Source organism: Halichoerus grypus, chromosome 7 (genome assembly GCF_964656455.1).
Source record: "Halichoerus grypus chromosome 7, mHalGry1.hap1.1, whole genome shotgun sequence".
NCBI lineage: Eukaryota > Metazoa > Chordata > Mammalia > Carnivora > Phocidae > Halichoerus > Halichoerus grypus.
In genome coordinates, this window is record NC_135718.1 from 97,061,959 (window position 1) to 97,077,250 (window position 15,292).

The 15,292-nt window shown below is 40.3% G+C and overlaps 1 protein-coding gene across 1 annotated transcript in view; it reads right to left on the reverse strand.

The window, feature by feature from the left end:
• The window catches only part of FMN2 (formin 2), a 372,324-nt gene that overhangs the window by 335,298 nt on the left and 21,734 nt on the right, over nt 1-15,292 (reverse strand). The window contains exon 2 of the mRNA XM_036076720.2: nt 2,163-2,329. Coding sequence (XP_035932613.2) covers nt 2,163-2,329 — 167 coding nt within the window. The remainder of the gene's footprint in view (nt 1-2,162; nt 2,330-15,292) is intronic.

The window sequence follows — 15,292 nt, forward strand, 5'->3', positions numbered from 1 at the left end:
AGGGAATCAGATGCTCTTAGGGAACAAATTTGGGGGTGGGAAGAGTGCCAGTGATGAGTTTATTCCCACATGGTGTTATGTCTCGAAGGCAACTGTCCTCAAGAGAATTGTTGGTTAGAAATCCTCCCAACACCAATTTTCTGGAAATCAGCAGAGAGACTAATTATCAGAAACTTCTCTCCACACAGATAAGTGCATTTCTCCCCATTCCTCCACTAATATCTCAGTCTACATAACTCCTTGTATTGCCACCTCACCTGAGTTTTGAAGAAAATCCTTGACTGTGCATATAGCAAATGCACAGTTCTGTGACTGACCTGCTGTTTAAGTATATGGAATAACATTTCTTACTAGAGTGCCTTTAATTTCATATTTGTTTTGGGTTTAGTTTGGCAGGGGGAGTAAAGATGTATTACAGAGCCAACAAATAAAGTAAGGAGAAAATGCAATCGCATAAAGTTGGGGGAAACAAATTCCCCATTATAAGGAAATTACTCACCACCATATTAAGGGATTGTATTTTTTGTTTGCTTTTCCCTCTGCATGCCACACTCAACTGTCCTCCAAATAGACAATGATGGGAGGAATTACTACTCTCTAACACAAGGATGGAGAGGAGGCGGGAAATAAGAGGCAGCCAGTTCAGTGATTAAAAAAAAAAGAAGAAGGTAGAGAATTACCCTATTCTTTTCAGTTTATTCCAATTTCACATTTTTTGAATGATAAGACTGTTTACTTCTAAACTTTAAGAGAAGAAAATGCAGTCAGCTCGGGAATAGTTTCAGTCAAAAGGTAAGCTTTAGACATGGCTAGGGTTTGCCTTTCTCTGTACCATGTTGATTTTAAATCCAACTGGTAAATTGATATATTTTCTAGAACACAGCTCTACAAGACTTTTAGCCACCACTGTCCCCAGATTCTGTCTCTATAATAACACACACCTCTCACCAAAAAAAGGGGGGGGGGAGGAAAAAATTTAAATTATCCAATTCTCCCTATAGAAAAAAAGATCTACCTAGCAGTAATTAGCTATATGTCATTTAAAAAAATAATTGAATAAATAAAAAGATCTTAAGAAGGAACTTTCATAAGTCACAGCACATCCTGAGGAATCTCCTTTCACATGGAAAGTATCAAGAAGATCTCACAATATTTTACATGATTAATTTTCTTAATACTGAAGGGAGAATCAAGGAAGAACATAGGTTATAATGCATGAAGAAGAGAAAGAAGAAATACAGGACATATAGACATTTTATTATTTACTCTCACGTCTTGATCTCAGTCAGGGTTCATTTTCATTGTCTTTCAAAACTCACTATTATCTCATTCATTGGTCAATAGCATATACACTGAAGGCATAGAAGGATATATATAGTTGGAAGCAAAGACAACTGTAACTAACCCATATGGATGAGAACCCATTACTCTGCCTCACAAATATCTGGGCTCCACACAAGTGAGCCAATTAAACCTTCAATTTTCTTATGAGAAAATCATATAGGAGAATTCTGATATATCTGGGTTTTAGATGCATACTCGACACAACTACCATGTCACACATGTACCACATACCTGAGAAAGATTAGCAATACCCTGGCTTGAAAACAATAATCCAGCCGTCCTGATACTCATTAGGAATTACGAATATGCCTTTTGGATTACTGTCCTGCAGTATTAATTCCCCTGGTGAATGGGAGCTGGGGAGAAAGCGGACAATGCTGCTTCATACCAATGGTTAGTACACAGATGAGCTAAGAACGCACTGAAATAGTGTTCTAGGCATCCATGGAAACCTGCAGCCCACTGGGAACAAAGCTCTGGCCCTATGGTACTGCTTCTGAAGTAATGTCCTCGACCAGCAAAGTCAGTAGTCCTGACTCGAGCCACTTTAAAATCATCACTGATTAAAGCAGGCTAGAAAACTGTCCAAAGTGGCCATCTGTTAAGAAAAGGAGGTTTGGCCAATATACTTCAGATTGCTCTAGTCAAGAAGGAAAGCATAGAAACAGACATGCTGAGTTGCTGAGTGGCTGAGGGGAGGATGGTGGCTTGCATCACATGTCGGTTTTTAAATTGTAGGGTGATTGGGCAGACACATATCACAGCTGCTATTTCGACTGCAATCTGCCTCACAGACTGAAGTCAATGTTCCTACTTACATCAAACGGAGCTGAACTTGATTGGGCATTTCGATCACACGGTTCCCTGAAGCAGTCACTGAAAGGAAGTAGAAGACCCATGGCAATGATCCGGGAGCAAAACTTCTCTGCTTCTTCTGGAGGCCCGTTCTCCTGCTGGCTGAATAGCTTCTCCAACAGAGTTCGCCCTGCAGATGAAACAATCATTAGGAAGGAGCACCGGCAAGTCACCTGGCTCAGAACCCTCCCGGAGGAGTGAGGCCTGGAAAACACAACCCGTGAGCATCACTGTTGCCAAGGCTACTGAGGTGCTTCTCAATCACAGAGAAAATCTGCAGTCTGAGGCCTGAGTTTCCATATGGGAAAAGGCAGCTCTAGTTTGCTCTCCCAACCCCCAAAACATGTCCTGCCCCAAAAGAGGATGATCACAGGATGGACTATACATTTTCCACCTGAAGAAGTGCCCAACCTTTTGGATTTCATTGGTAGCCCTTCTTCCTCTCTTTGTTTACCCTACTGATGGCTCTCTGAGGGAGCAGTTACCAACCACCAAGTGGGCTAAGAAATGTCAGTGACTGATATTCAGTCTCTGGCATGGCAATGGGGAGGGGCAGGGAATGAGGAGACAGGAGGCAGGCAAAGGCCCTAACCCCTGAGGAAAGAGTTGGCCAGCCAATTCATCACCCTGAAGAGGAACGTGACAGGCTCAAAATTTTCTCACATACTCCTCAGAACCATAGCTCTAGGGTAGGTGCAAACTTCAGTTTTTATTTCCCTAAAAGAGACAGGAAAAGAGATGCATAGGAGGAGGCCACCAGCTGAGGACCCCAGAGGGCCTGGGTCCACCTAGTGTGATGGTTCTCAATCCTAGCTGTACCTTAGATTCATCTGTGACAACATAATGACCAGAAGTCCCTAATTCATTTCTGATACTATTTGCTCTCTAATTTATTATCCTTTAGAAATTGATTTAGCTGATTTCTCCATTAGTCAACTCTGGTAGAAGAAATGGAAAATCGCTAGGACTTCTTTCAGGGCCATAACTACTCCCTCAGTTCTTGCCCTGCTCCTGCCCCTCCCTCATTCTTCAAATTTAGATTAAAATCACTTATCCAGAAAAGACTCCAGTCACCCCCTTCCATTTGTTGGAAGTACTAAGTCCCTTCTTAGTACTTTGTGTAATTAGTGATTTTAATTAATCATGTGTATACTTGCTTAATATCTACACCTCTTGGGGCCCCTAGGTGGCTTAGTCAGTTAAGAGTCTGCCTTCGGCAATCCCCATCAAAATACCATCCACTTTTTTCAAAGATATGGAACAAATAATCCTAAAATTTGTCTGGAACCAGAAAAGACCCCGAATAGCCAGAGGAATGTTGAAAAAGAAAAGCAAAGCTGGCGGCATCACAATTCCGGACTTCCAGCTCTATTACAAAGCTGTCATCATCAAGACAGTATGGTACTGGCACAAAAACAGACACATAGATCAATGGAACAGAATAGAGAGCCTAGAAATGGACCCTCAACTCTATGGTCAACTAATCTTCGACAAAGCAGGAAAGAATGTCCAATGGAAAAAAGACAGTCTCTTCAACAAATGGTGTTGGGAAAATTGGACAGCCACATGCAGAAGAATGAAACTGGACCATTTCCTTACACCACACACAAAAATAGACTCCAAATGGTTGAAAGACCTCAATGTGAGACAGGAGTCCATCAAAATCCTAAAGGAGAACACAGGCAGCAACCTCTTCGACCTCAGCCGCAGCAACTTCTTCCTAGACACATCGCCAAAGGCAAGGGAAGCAAGGGCAAAAATGAACTATTGGGACTTCATCAAGATAAAAAGCAAAAGAAACAGTCAACAAAACCAAAAGACAACCGACAGAATGGGAGAAGATATTTGCAAATGACATATCAGATAAAGGGCTAGTATCCAAAATCTATAAAGAACTTATGAAACTCAACACCCAAAGAACAAAGAATCCAATCAAGAAATGGGCAGAAGACATGAACAGACATTTTTCCAAAGAAGACATCCAAATGGCCAACAGACACATGAAAAAGTGCTCAACATCGCTCAGCATCAGGGAAATCCAAATCAAAACCTCAATGAGATATCACCTCACACCAGTAAGAATGGCTAAAATTAACAAGTCAGTAAATGACAGATGTTGGCGGGGATGCGAAGAAAGGGGAACCCTCCTACTCTGTTGGTGGGAATGCAAGCTGGTGCAACCACTCTGGAAAACAGTATGGAAGTTCCTCAAAAGTAGAGGAGGAGGAAAGTACAAAAGGTTGAAAATAGAGCTACCATACGATCCAGCAATTGCACTACTGGGTATTTACCCCAAAGATACAAATGTAGGGATCCGAAGGGGTACATGCACCCCGATGTTTATAGCAGCAATGTCCACAGTAGCCAAACTGTGGAAAGAGCCAAGATGTCCATCGACAGATGAATGGATAGAGAAGAGGTGGTATATATATGCAATGGAATATTATGCAGCCATCAAAAGGAATGAGATCTTGCCTTTTGCAATGATGTGGATGGAACTGGAGGGTATTATGCTGAGCGAAATAAGTCAATCAGAGAAAGACATGTATCATATGACCTCACTGATATGAGGAATTCTTAATCTCAGGAAACAAACTGAGGGTTGCTGGAGTGGTGGGGGGTGGGAGGGATGGGGTGGTTGGGTAATAGACATTAGGGAGGGTATGTGCTATGGTGAGCCCTGTGAATTGTGCAAGACTGTTGAATCACAGATCTGTACCTCTGAAACAAATAATGTAATATATGTTAAGAAAAAAAAAAAGGAGAAGATAGCAGGAGGGAAAGAATGAAGGGGGGGAAATCGGAGGGGGAGACAAACCATGAGAGACGATGGACTCTGAAAAACAAACTGAGGGTTCTAGAGGGGAGGGGGGTGGGAGGATGGGTTAGCCTGGTGATGGGTATTGAGGAGGGCACGTTCTGCATGGAGCACTGGGTGTTATGCACAAACAATGAATCATGGAACACTACATCAAAAACTAATGATGTAATGTATGGTGATTAACATAACAATATAAAATTTTTTTAAAAAAGAGTCTGCCTTCGGCTCAGGTCATGATCCCAGGGGCCTGGGATTGAGCCCCATGTTGTATTGGGCTCCTTGCTCAGCGGGGAGCCTGCTTCTCCCTCTCCCTCTGCCCCTCCCCCCACTCGCGCTGTCTCTCTCTCTATCTCTCTCAAAATAAAATCTTTAAAAAAAAATACCTACACTTCTTACTGAAATAAACTGACAGCCAGCATATATCCTGCAAATGTGGCCTCTCACACATAAGAAGTATCAATAAATATGTTTTAGGATTTCTGAATAAATGCAATGTTATGATTCTGTGACAAAGACTCATTCATATCATGGTCAGAACTAGAAAGGAGATACATCTATACCAGAGATCAGCAAGCTTTTTCTATAAAGGGCCAAACAGTAAATATTTTAGGCTTTGAGGGCCATGTAAGGTCTCTGTTGCATATTCTTCGTTTTTGTTTCGAATCACTTTCACAATGTAAAAAGCATTCTTAGCTTGGGGTTCTGCAAAACCAGGACCAGGTCTGTATTTCAGTTAGAACAACTAAATTTCAAATGTATAAATGTCTGTAAGGATATTAGTCATGCAATTTTTGTGCCTCTTCCTATTTTTGTTTTTACAACAGAACTCATTTCAAAATCTACCTCTGATATGTGGGATAACAAAGCAGAACAAAAGAGGCCTTTTTATTTTCTTCATTCTTTTAGGTCACTAGACAACATTCTTTGGTCTCCCAGGATTTTTCTTCTATAGAACTTAAGTTTCCCTTCATTTAGCTGGAAACAAACACCAAGGAAACCACATCCCTCAATTGTCAAATGATAATTATTGTTAAGTATACCCATCTGACACATCTTATGACTGAAAACAGCCAGAAAACTAAGTACTACTTTCCTGTAACTTGGAAATTGTGTAGGACAGAAAGGGAGACAGGATCTTCCATATGTGAGAGTACTGAGTGTGAGCAATTAAATGTGTATGTGTACATCAGGCCAAAAATTGTCAGAAAGGGTTATGGAATAATGTGGAAGAGAGGAAAGTACAAGCCCCCTGGACCTTTAGCTCTATGATGAACAAATACCCCTCAATCCTTCATCCAGGGCTTCCCAACCACGACTCCACTGATGCCTTGGGATGGATAATTCTGTGGGTCCTGTCCACTGTAGGATGTTAGCAGCATCACTGGCCATTACACACTAGATGCCTGCACTTCCAATTGTAAGAGCCTAGGCATCTCCAGACATTGCCAAATGTCCCCCAGCTTGAGACTCCCTGCCTCAACCTCTCTGAAGAGAACCTCCCCTGTTCGCACGGACAGTAACTTGCTGCCCCTCAGTCTACATGGAGATATTGTGCGTCAAATCCCACATATATTGGGGGTAGGAAGGGAGTGAGTGACTTCTCTGATCCCCTGAGCACTTTCAAATGACTTATTCTCCTTCAAAACCATCAGCATCTTTGTAAGTCCTGCCACTGGCTAGACCACATGTCATCCTTCTCCTTTCTGCCGTCCACTAACTTCTTGTCATTCCTGATCCCCCCACCTTGCCTCCTGACTCAACCACTGTGTTTTCCAACCTTACTCCTCTCAGTGATTCTGACATCCACATGGAGATCAAACCAACACCCAGGGAAATAACTCACCTGAGATCTTGAATCCTTGCCTCCAGTCAGTGTTTCTTCTACCCCACACAAGCAACCCATTCGGAAGACCAATTTCAAACTCTACTCCAGCCCTCCATGGCTTTCCATCACCCTCAGAGCAAAACCCAACTCCTCACCACAACTCAAGACCCCCCCAGCCCCCGCCGCCACTCCTGTCACCTCTTTCTGCTCTCCCTGAAGGCAGTCTCACCTACTGGTCTCTTCCTCCTCAACACACAGAGGTCACTCTCACCTCAGAGCCTTTTGTACTAAAACACTCTTTCCAAGATACTTGAATGACTCTCCTTCATCTTTCATTGTTAAAAAAAAAAAAAAAAAGATGGTTTTATACATACATGGCTATACATGTGGCCATTAATATCGTGCTATTATAGCTGTGAACGTCCCTAATCTGGGGAAGGAAACAAGTATTCACATCCAAGAGGCAGAGAGGACCCCTCCCAAGGTCAATAAAAATGGACTAACACCCCAGCATATAACAGTGAAACTTGCAAATCGTAGAGACAAGGAAGCTATCCTGCAAGCAGCTAGGGGGAAGAGATCTCTTACATATGGAGGGAGGAACATCAGAATAACATCAGACCTGTCCACAGAGACCAAGCAAGTCAGAAAGGGCTGGTAACACTTACTCAGGGTACTAAACAAGAAGAACATGGAGCCAAGAATACTTTATCCAGCAAGGCTGTCATTCAGAATGGATGGAGAGATAAAGATCTTCCAGGACCAGGAGAAACTTAAAGAATATGTGACCACCAAGCCAGCCCTGCAAGAAATAGTAAGGGGGATTCTATAAAAGAAGAAAGACCCCAAAAGTAATATAGACCAGAAATTTACAGAGACAATCTATACAAACAGAGAGCTTACAGGCAGTATGATGATGGCACTAAATTCATATCCTTCAAAAGTTACTCTCAACATAAAAGACCTAAATGCTCCCATGAAATGGCACAGGGTTGCAGATTGGATAAAAAAGACAGGACCAATCCATATGCTGCCTACAAGAGACTCATTTTGAACCCAAAGACCTTTCAGATTGAAAGTGAGGGAATGGAGAACCATTTATCATGCCAACAGACATCAAAAGAAAGCTGGGTAGCAATCCTCATATCAGACACATTAGATATTAAACCAAAGACTGTAGTAAGAGATGTAGAGGGACACTATATCATACTTAAAGGGTCTATCAAACAAGAACATCTAACAAATGTAAATATATATGCCCCCCACATGGGAGCAACCAACTACATAAGCCAACTTTTAAACAAAATTAAAGAATCATATTGATAATAATACATTAATAGTAGAAGACCTCAACACTCCACTCACAGCAATAGATAGATCATCTAAGCAGATCAACAAAGAAACAAGAGCTTTGAAGGACACATTGGACCAGATGGACTTCATAGATATATACAGAACATTCCATCCTAAAACAACAGAATACTCATTCTTCTCCTGTGCACATGGAACTTTCTCCAGAATAGATCACATACTGGGTTACCAATCAGGTCTCAACAGATACCAAAAGACTGAGATGATTCCCTGCATATTTTCAGACCACAATGCTTTGAAACTGCAACTCAACCACAAGGAAAAATGTGGAAGGAACGCAAACACTTGGGAGGTTAAAAAGCATCCTGTTAAAGAATGAATGGGTCAACCAGGAAATTAAAGAGGAACTTAAACAGTTCATGCAAACCAATGAAAATGAAATCACATCAGTTCAAAACCTATGGGATACTGCAAAGGCGGTTCTAAGAGGAAAGTACATAGCCATCCAAGCCTCTCTCAAAAAATTAGAAAAATTCCAAATGCACAAGCTAACTTTATACCTAAAGCATCTGGAGAAAGAACAGACAATAAAGCCTAAACCAAGCAGGAGAAGAGAAATAATAAAGATTAGGGCAGAAATCAATGAAATAGAAACCAGAAAAACAGTAGAACAGATCAATGAAACTAGAAGCTGGTTCCTTGAAATAATTAATAAGATCGATAAACCTCTGGCCAGACTTATCCAAAAGAAAAGAGAAAGGACCCAAATTAATAAAATCATGAACGAAAGGGGAGAAATCACGACCAATACCAAAGAAATAGAGGCAATTATTAGAACTTATTACCAACAGCTATATGACAACAATCTAGGCAATCTGGAAGAAATGGATGTATTCCTGGACACTTAAAAACTGCCAAGACTGAAACAGGAAGAAATAGACAATCTGAAAAGACCAATAGCCAGTAACGAAATTGAAACAGTAATCAAAAACCTCCCAAAAAAAACAAGAGTCCAGGGCCAGATGGCTTCCCAGGGGAATTCTACCAAACATTTAAAGAAGAAATCATACTTATTCTACTGAAGCTGTTCCAAAAAATAGAAATAGAAGGAAAACTTCCAAACTCACTCTATGAGGCCAGCACTACCCTGATCCCAAAACCAGACAAAGACCCTATCAAAAAGGAGAATTACAGACCAATATCCCTGATGAACATGGATGCCAAAATACCCAACAAGATCCTAGCCAATGTACATTAAAAGGATTACTCACCACAACCAGGTGGGGTTTATTCCTGGGATGCAAGGGTGGTTCAACATTCGCAAATCAATGAACGTGATAGATCACATTAACAAAAGAAAAGACAAGGACCATATGATCCTCTCAGTTGATGCAGAAAAAGCATTTGACAAAATACAGCATCTTTTCCTGATTAAAACTCTTCAAAATATAGAGATAAAGGGAACATACCTCAATATCATAAAAGCCATCTAAGAAAAGCCCACAGCGAATATCATTCTCAATGGGAAAAACTGAGAGCTTTTCCCTTAAGATCAGGAACACGACAGGGATGCCCACTCTCACCACTATTTCTCAACATAGTACTAGAAGTCCTAGCCTCAGCAATCAGACAACAAAAAGAAATAAAAGGCATTCAAATTGTCAAAGAAGAAGTCAAACTCTCTCTCTTTGCAGATGACATGCTTTATGTGGAAACCCAAACGACTCCACCCCAAATTACTAGAACTCATACAGCAATTCAGCAACGTGGCAGGATACAAAATCAATGCACAGAAATCAGCTGCATTTCTATACACAAACAATTGACTGAAGAAAGAGAAATTAAGGAATCGATTCTATTTACAATAGCACCAAAACCCGTAAGATACCTAGGAATAAACCTAACCAAAGAAGTAAAGGATCTAGAAACTACAGAACACTTACGAAAGAAACTGAGTAAGACACAAGAGATGGAAAAACATTCCATGCTCATGGATTGGAATAATAGACATTGTGAAAATGTCTATGCTGCCCAGAGCAATCTACACATTCAATGCAATCCCTATCAAAATATCATCAACATTTTTCACAGAGTGGGAAAAAACAAACCTAAAATTTGTATCGAACCAAAAAGATCCCGAATTGCCAAGAGATTGTTGAAAAAGAAAACCAAAGCTGGGGGCATCACAATGCCTGACTTCAAGCTATATTACAAAGCTGTAATCATCAAGACAGCATGGTACGGGCACAAATACAGACACATAGATCAATGGAACGGAATAGAGAACGCAGAAATAGACCCTCAATTCTATGGTCAACTAACCTTTGACAAATCAGGAAAGAATATCCAATGGAAAAAAGACAGTCTCTTCAATAAATGGTGCTGGGAAAATTGGACAGCCACATGCAGAAGAATGAAGTTGGACCATTCTCTTATACTATACACAAAGATAAACTCCAAATGGATGAAAGACCTCAATATGAGACAGAATCCCATCAAATCCTAGAGGAGAACATAGGCAGTAACCTCTTCGACATTGGCCACTATGACTTCTTTCAAGACCCATCTCCAAAGGCAAGGGAAACAAAAGCAAAAATGAACTTTTGGGATTTCATCAAGATAAAAACCTTTTGCACAGCAAAGGAAACAGTCAACAAAACAAAGAGGCAACCCATGGAATGGGAGAAGATATTTGCAAATGACATTACAGATAAAGGACTAATACCCAAAATATATAAAGAACTTCTCAAACCCAACACCCAAAAAACAACTAATCCAGTCAAGAAATGGGCAGAAGACATGAACAGACATTTCTCCAAAGACGACATACAAATGACTAACAAACACATGAAAAAATGTTCAACATCACTAGCCATCAGGGAAATACAAATCAAAACCACATTGAGATACCACCTTACACCAGTTAGAATGGCAAAAATTAACAAGGCAGGAAACAACAAGTGTTGGCGAGGATGTGGAGAAAGGGGAACCCTCTTACACTGTTGGTGGGAATGCAAGCTGGTACAGCCACTCTGGAAAATAGTATGGAGGTTCCTCAAGACGTTAAAAATAGAGCTACCCTATGACCCAGCAATTGCTCTACTAGGTATTTACCCCAAAGATACAGATGTAGTGAAAAGAAGGGCCACCTGCACCCCAATGTTCATAGCAGCAAAGTCCACAATAGCCAAACTGTGGAAGGAGCTGAGATGCCCTTCAACAGATGAATGGATAAAGAAGATGTGGTCCAGATATACAATGGAATATTACTCAGCCATCAGAAAGGATGAATACCCACCATTTGTATCAATATGGATGGAACTGGAGGGGATTATGCTAAGTGAAATAAGTCAAGCAGAGAAAGATAATTATCATATGGTTTCACTCATATGTGGAACATAAGGAATAGTGCAGAGCACCACAGGGGAAGGGAGGGAAAACTGAATGGGAAGAAATCAGAGAGGGAGACAAACCATGAAGACTCTGGACTCCGGGAAACAAAGTGAGGGTTACAGAAGGGAGGGGGGTGGGGGATGGCATAACAGGGTGATGGATATTAAGGAGGGAACGTGTGGTGATGGGCACTGGGTATTATACGCAACTAATGAATTGTTTAACACTACATCAATAACTAATGATATAGTATATGTCAGCTAATTGAACATAATTAAAAAAAGAAAAAATAACTCAATTAATTTAAACATATCAAATATATATGAAAAGGAATAAAAAATAAAAATAGATACCACTGGAGAATGCTAGGGCACCAAACATCACGGATAACAGAGAATTAATGGACAATAACAGAAGCATTTCCAGTACAAATTGATTTCAGGGTAATATAACACACCTAGTGAATAAAAAAAAGTTTTCAATACAGAAAGTTCTAGCCAAAAGGGGCAAATAAGTGACAAAATTAGAAAATCACCCTTTTGCAATCCCTAATGAATTCCTTTTGCAGTCCCTAATGGTTCACTTCAGAAGAGCTAATGGATGGGAAACCCATTAGAGAAAAAGTCAACTGAAAAATTTGCAAAGAAGGAATCAAGCAGCCATCCCCAAACCCACAAATCATTCACAGCTTCAATACAAATGAGACAGGCAGACATGGTGAGCCTCCTGATGTGGGTTTAGCAAGTATACAGCACTGACCGTCTAGCACATGTGCTATCCCAAACCCCTGGGAAAAAAGAGAAGAGGATTGAATCATGTGTCAGATTGGACCTAACTTCTAATCTAAGATACAGAGAGTTCTGAAAATGGACTAGTTAAATCAGATAGTATTAAACAAATTTGATTTGCATTCAATATAATAATGGCATTGTAGCATGTTAAAAAGTCCTTTTTTGAGACGCGTACTGAAGTACTTGAAATTAACATGATGCCTGGTATTTGTTTCAGGTTATTCCATGAGAAAGTGTGTATTTGGGAGAGGCAGATAAAACTATTATGGCATTGATAATTATTGAAGCTGGCTGATAGGTACATGGGGCTCATCATACCTCTACTTGTACGTACGGTCAAATCTTCACAATATCTTAAATTATGCCATTAAAAAGATTAATGATTGCAAGTCCAAATAAATAAATAAATAGGGCGCACCTGAGTGGCTCAGTCAGTGGAACATGCAACTCTAAGACTGCAAACCTAACAAGGTGCCCTCTTTATTCTACAAAAACAAGAGACATGAATTCAGTTTATTAAAGGGTCAAATGATTGTGGTAGGAACATGAAAAGTTTTTACTTCTTCTAGGACCTGCACTCTAGCTGGACTGTACTCAGCTCCCTTTCTGACCATGAATATAATGTGACCAGGGTGGAGGGAGCAGACAGAGACATGAACTTCTGTTTTTTTTTTCTCACAGTTGATGACTGGAGATTTAACTGGGACACACTGGCCTACTACATGGAATTCCTTGAATCTAAACTGGGGAGATTGAGTTGACATAAAGCCTTATGAACTTAACCTTATTTCTTAACTGTACAAACTGGCTGGCTAGGAGCTGGACACGGAGACCCCAGATTCCCTATGGCACCCTATTATGCACTCCACCACCACCCACACAGTTCAGGATGTCCCATGACTCCTGGTCCCCTTACACACTCCGTGGTCAAAGCACCTATATTAGACTGAGACATGTTGGTCACACCAAAAAAATGAAAATAATTGGTCCTAGAATATGAATAAGGATAACTTTCCTTAAGTGTTCAGCAATTCAAAGCTTCATTTTACTTCATATTTTCATTATTTAATCAACAATATTTCCCGAGCTCTTATTAGGTGCAAAGTAGCTCTAAGTCAACTTGCCAAAAACCTATTTGCTGAATGAACAAGTCATGAAAAACTGCAGGTGAGAATGACAGGGGCTGGTGGGGTGGCTGAGTAATGCTAAAACTTAAGAAAATTCTCAAAGGCCAATAAATTCATTCTCTACAACACAGACTGCTATAAACTCTATAGGTATATAAGAAGTAGTTTCTGGTGGGTTTATGACTAAGCGCATGGGCAGAAGATGGGCAAATTTTCTCAGGTTCTCCCTCCCTCCCTGGGCCCAAATAAAAAAACCCAGTGGGAGGAGCAGTCTTTCTTTCAAACCCAGCCTCTAACTGTCATTTCATAAACTAGGAAATGCAAGACCAGGGATGTTAGGTGTTTTGTACAAGGTCTCACTATCTTCATCTAAGGAAGGCTCATCTCACTGATCACACAAATGACGTATCTCACATATAGCCTAAAGAAATCTAGAAGTGTACACCCATGGACAATTCTTCCATTTTGTATAGAATGGAGAGTATTTCCTATTTTCTGCCCATTATTTTCCACTGAAAGTACATGGACTCTATCTCTAGACTTCATAAAATGCATCCAGGGGAAGAAGCATTGTAGGGCAGCCATGACCTTCAGCTATGGAAACCAACTGCCTTGGTGCCCTTCCTGATGCTACCATTGTTCAAGCTATGGCCTCGATGAGCTACTCAATATCTCTTAAGCCTCCTCAGTTTCCTCATCTATAACCAGAAATAATCATCATCATTACCTCCTAGGATTGTTGTAAGAATAAAGTTGAAATAATTTTTGTAACAGGCTTAACACAGTGTCCGATAAATATGACCTATCATTATTTTTATCAAGAGTCATTTCAATGGTTCTGTACTCTTAAATAGGATAAATAAAAATTTGGTTTAACCTAAAGGAAGGGAATCCTAAGTAATCACTGGTATCCTAAGAATATACCTCTAACCTAAAAGCATTAGGAAAAGTATAATAATAAGCAAGGGGACCACCGATTAAAATATCTTTGTCCACCAAGTTTTCACTTTCGTTTTTGTTTTTGTTTTACATTCAATAGATCTTAATGACATCAACTAGGTAATATTTAAGACTCTGCTTTCTAGAATTCCTAACTTACGTTTTTTTTAAACTTGCATTATTTGTTAATTATTTGTTAAATTCATGTTAAAAGTAATATTCATCCAATGCCAGGGAAGTTATTAATCACTAATGTTCCCCAATTATTTCTGCACTGACCCTCTCTCCCTCCTCCTGCATGTCCTTAAACACCCTGGTTAGTAAAGAGTATTCACTTTAGCATGTGGTAACAGCTTTGAAATCATACACTATCCTCAAATACTCGTCTTGCATTGCTAAGCAAAACTCACAGGGCTGGGCAAACATGGAAACAAGACAAATGCAGTGATCTTCCCGCACAAGGAAAAAGTAAAATCATGAGTCCCTGCCCAGGAGTTCGGTTGGGCAGTGAGCAGTGATGCTATAAAAAGTAGAAAACCTGTTTTTTGGATAGCATGATACAATATAAAGGGCACTTCCCCTGTCTGCCAGCTTGTGAAGCAAAGCAAGGATTTACCATCATGATTTCAAAGCAACTAACTGAGGGATGAAAAGGTTCTAGAATCGGCCTACAGACTGGAGGGTGGCAGTGCCAAACCTGGATGCATACTCTGCTCTCCTAATTTTTATTCCAGGGATCTTCCACTTCTGAGTAAGCCAGCAACTCTGGGAAAAGCTTCTGACCAACATTCTCTATTAAGATATAAAAGAAATAGACCACATGGTCTGCACCCTGCTGCGGCTGCAATACAGTTACAATGACCAAAGCTCATGAAGGAATACTTTA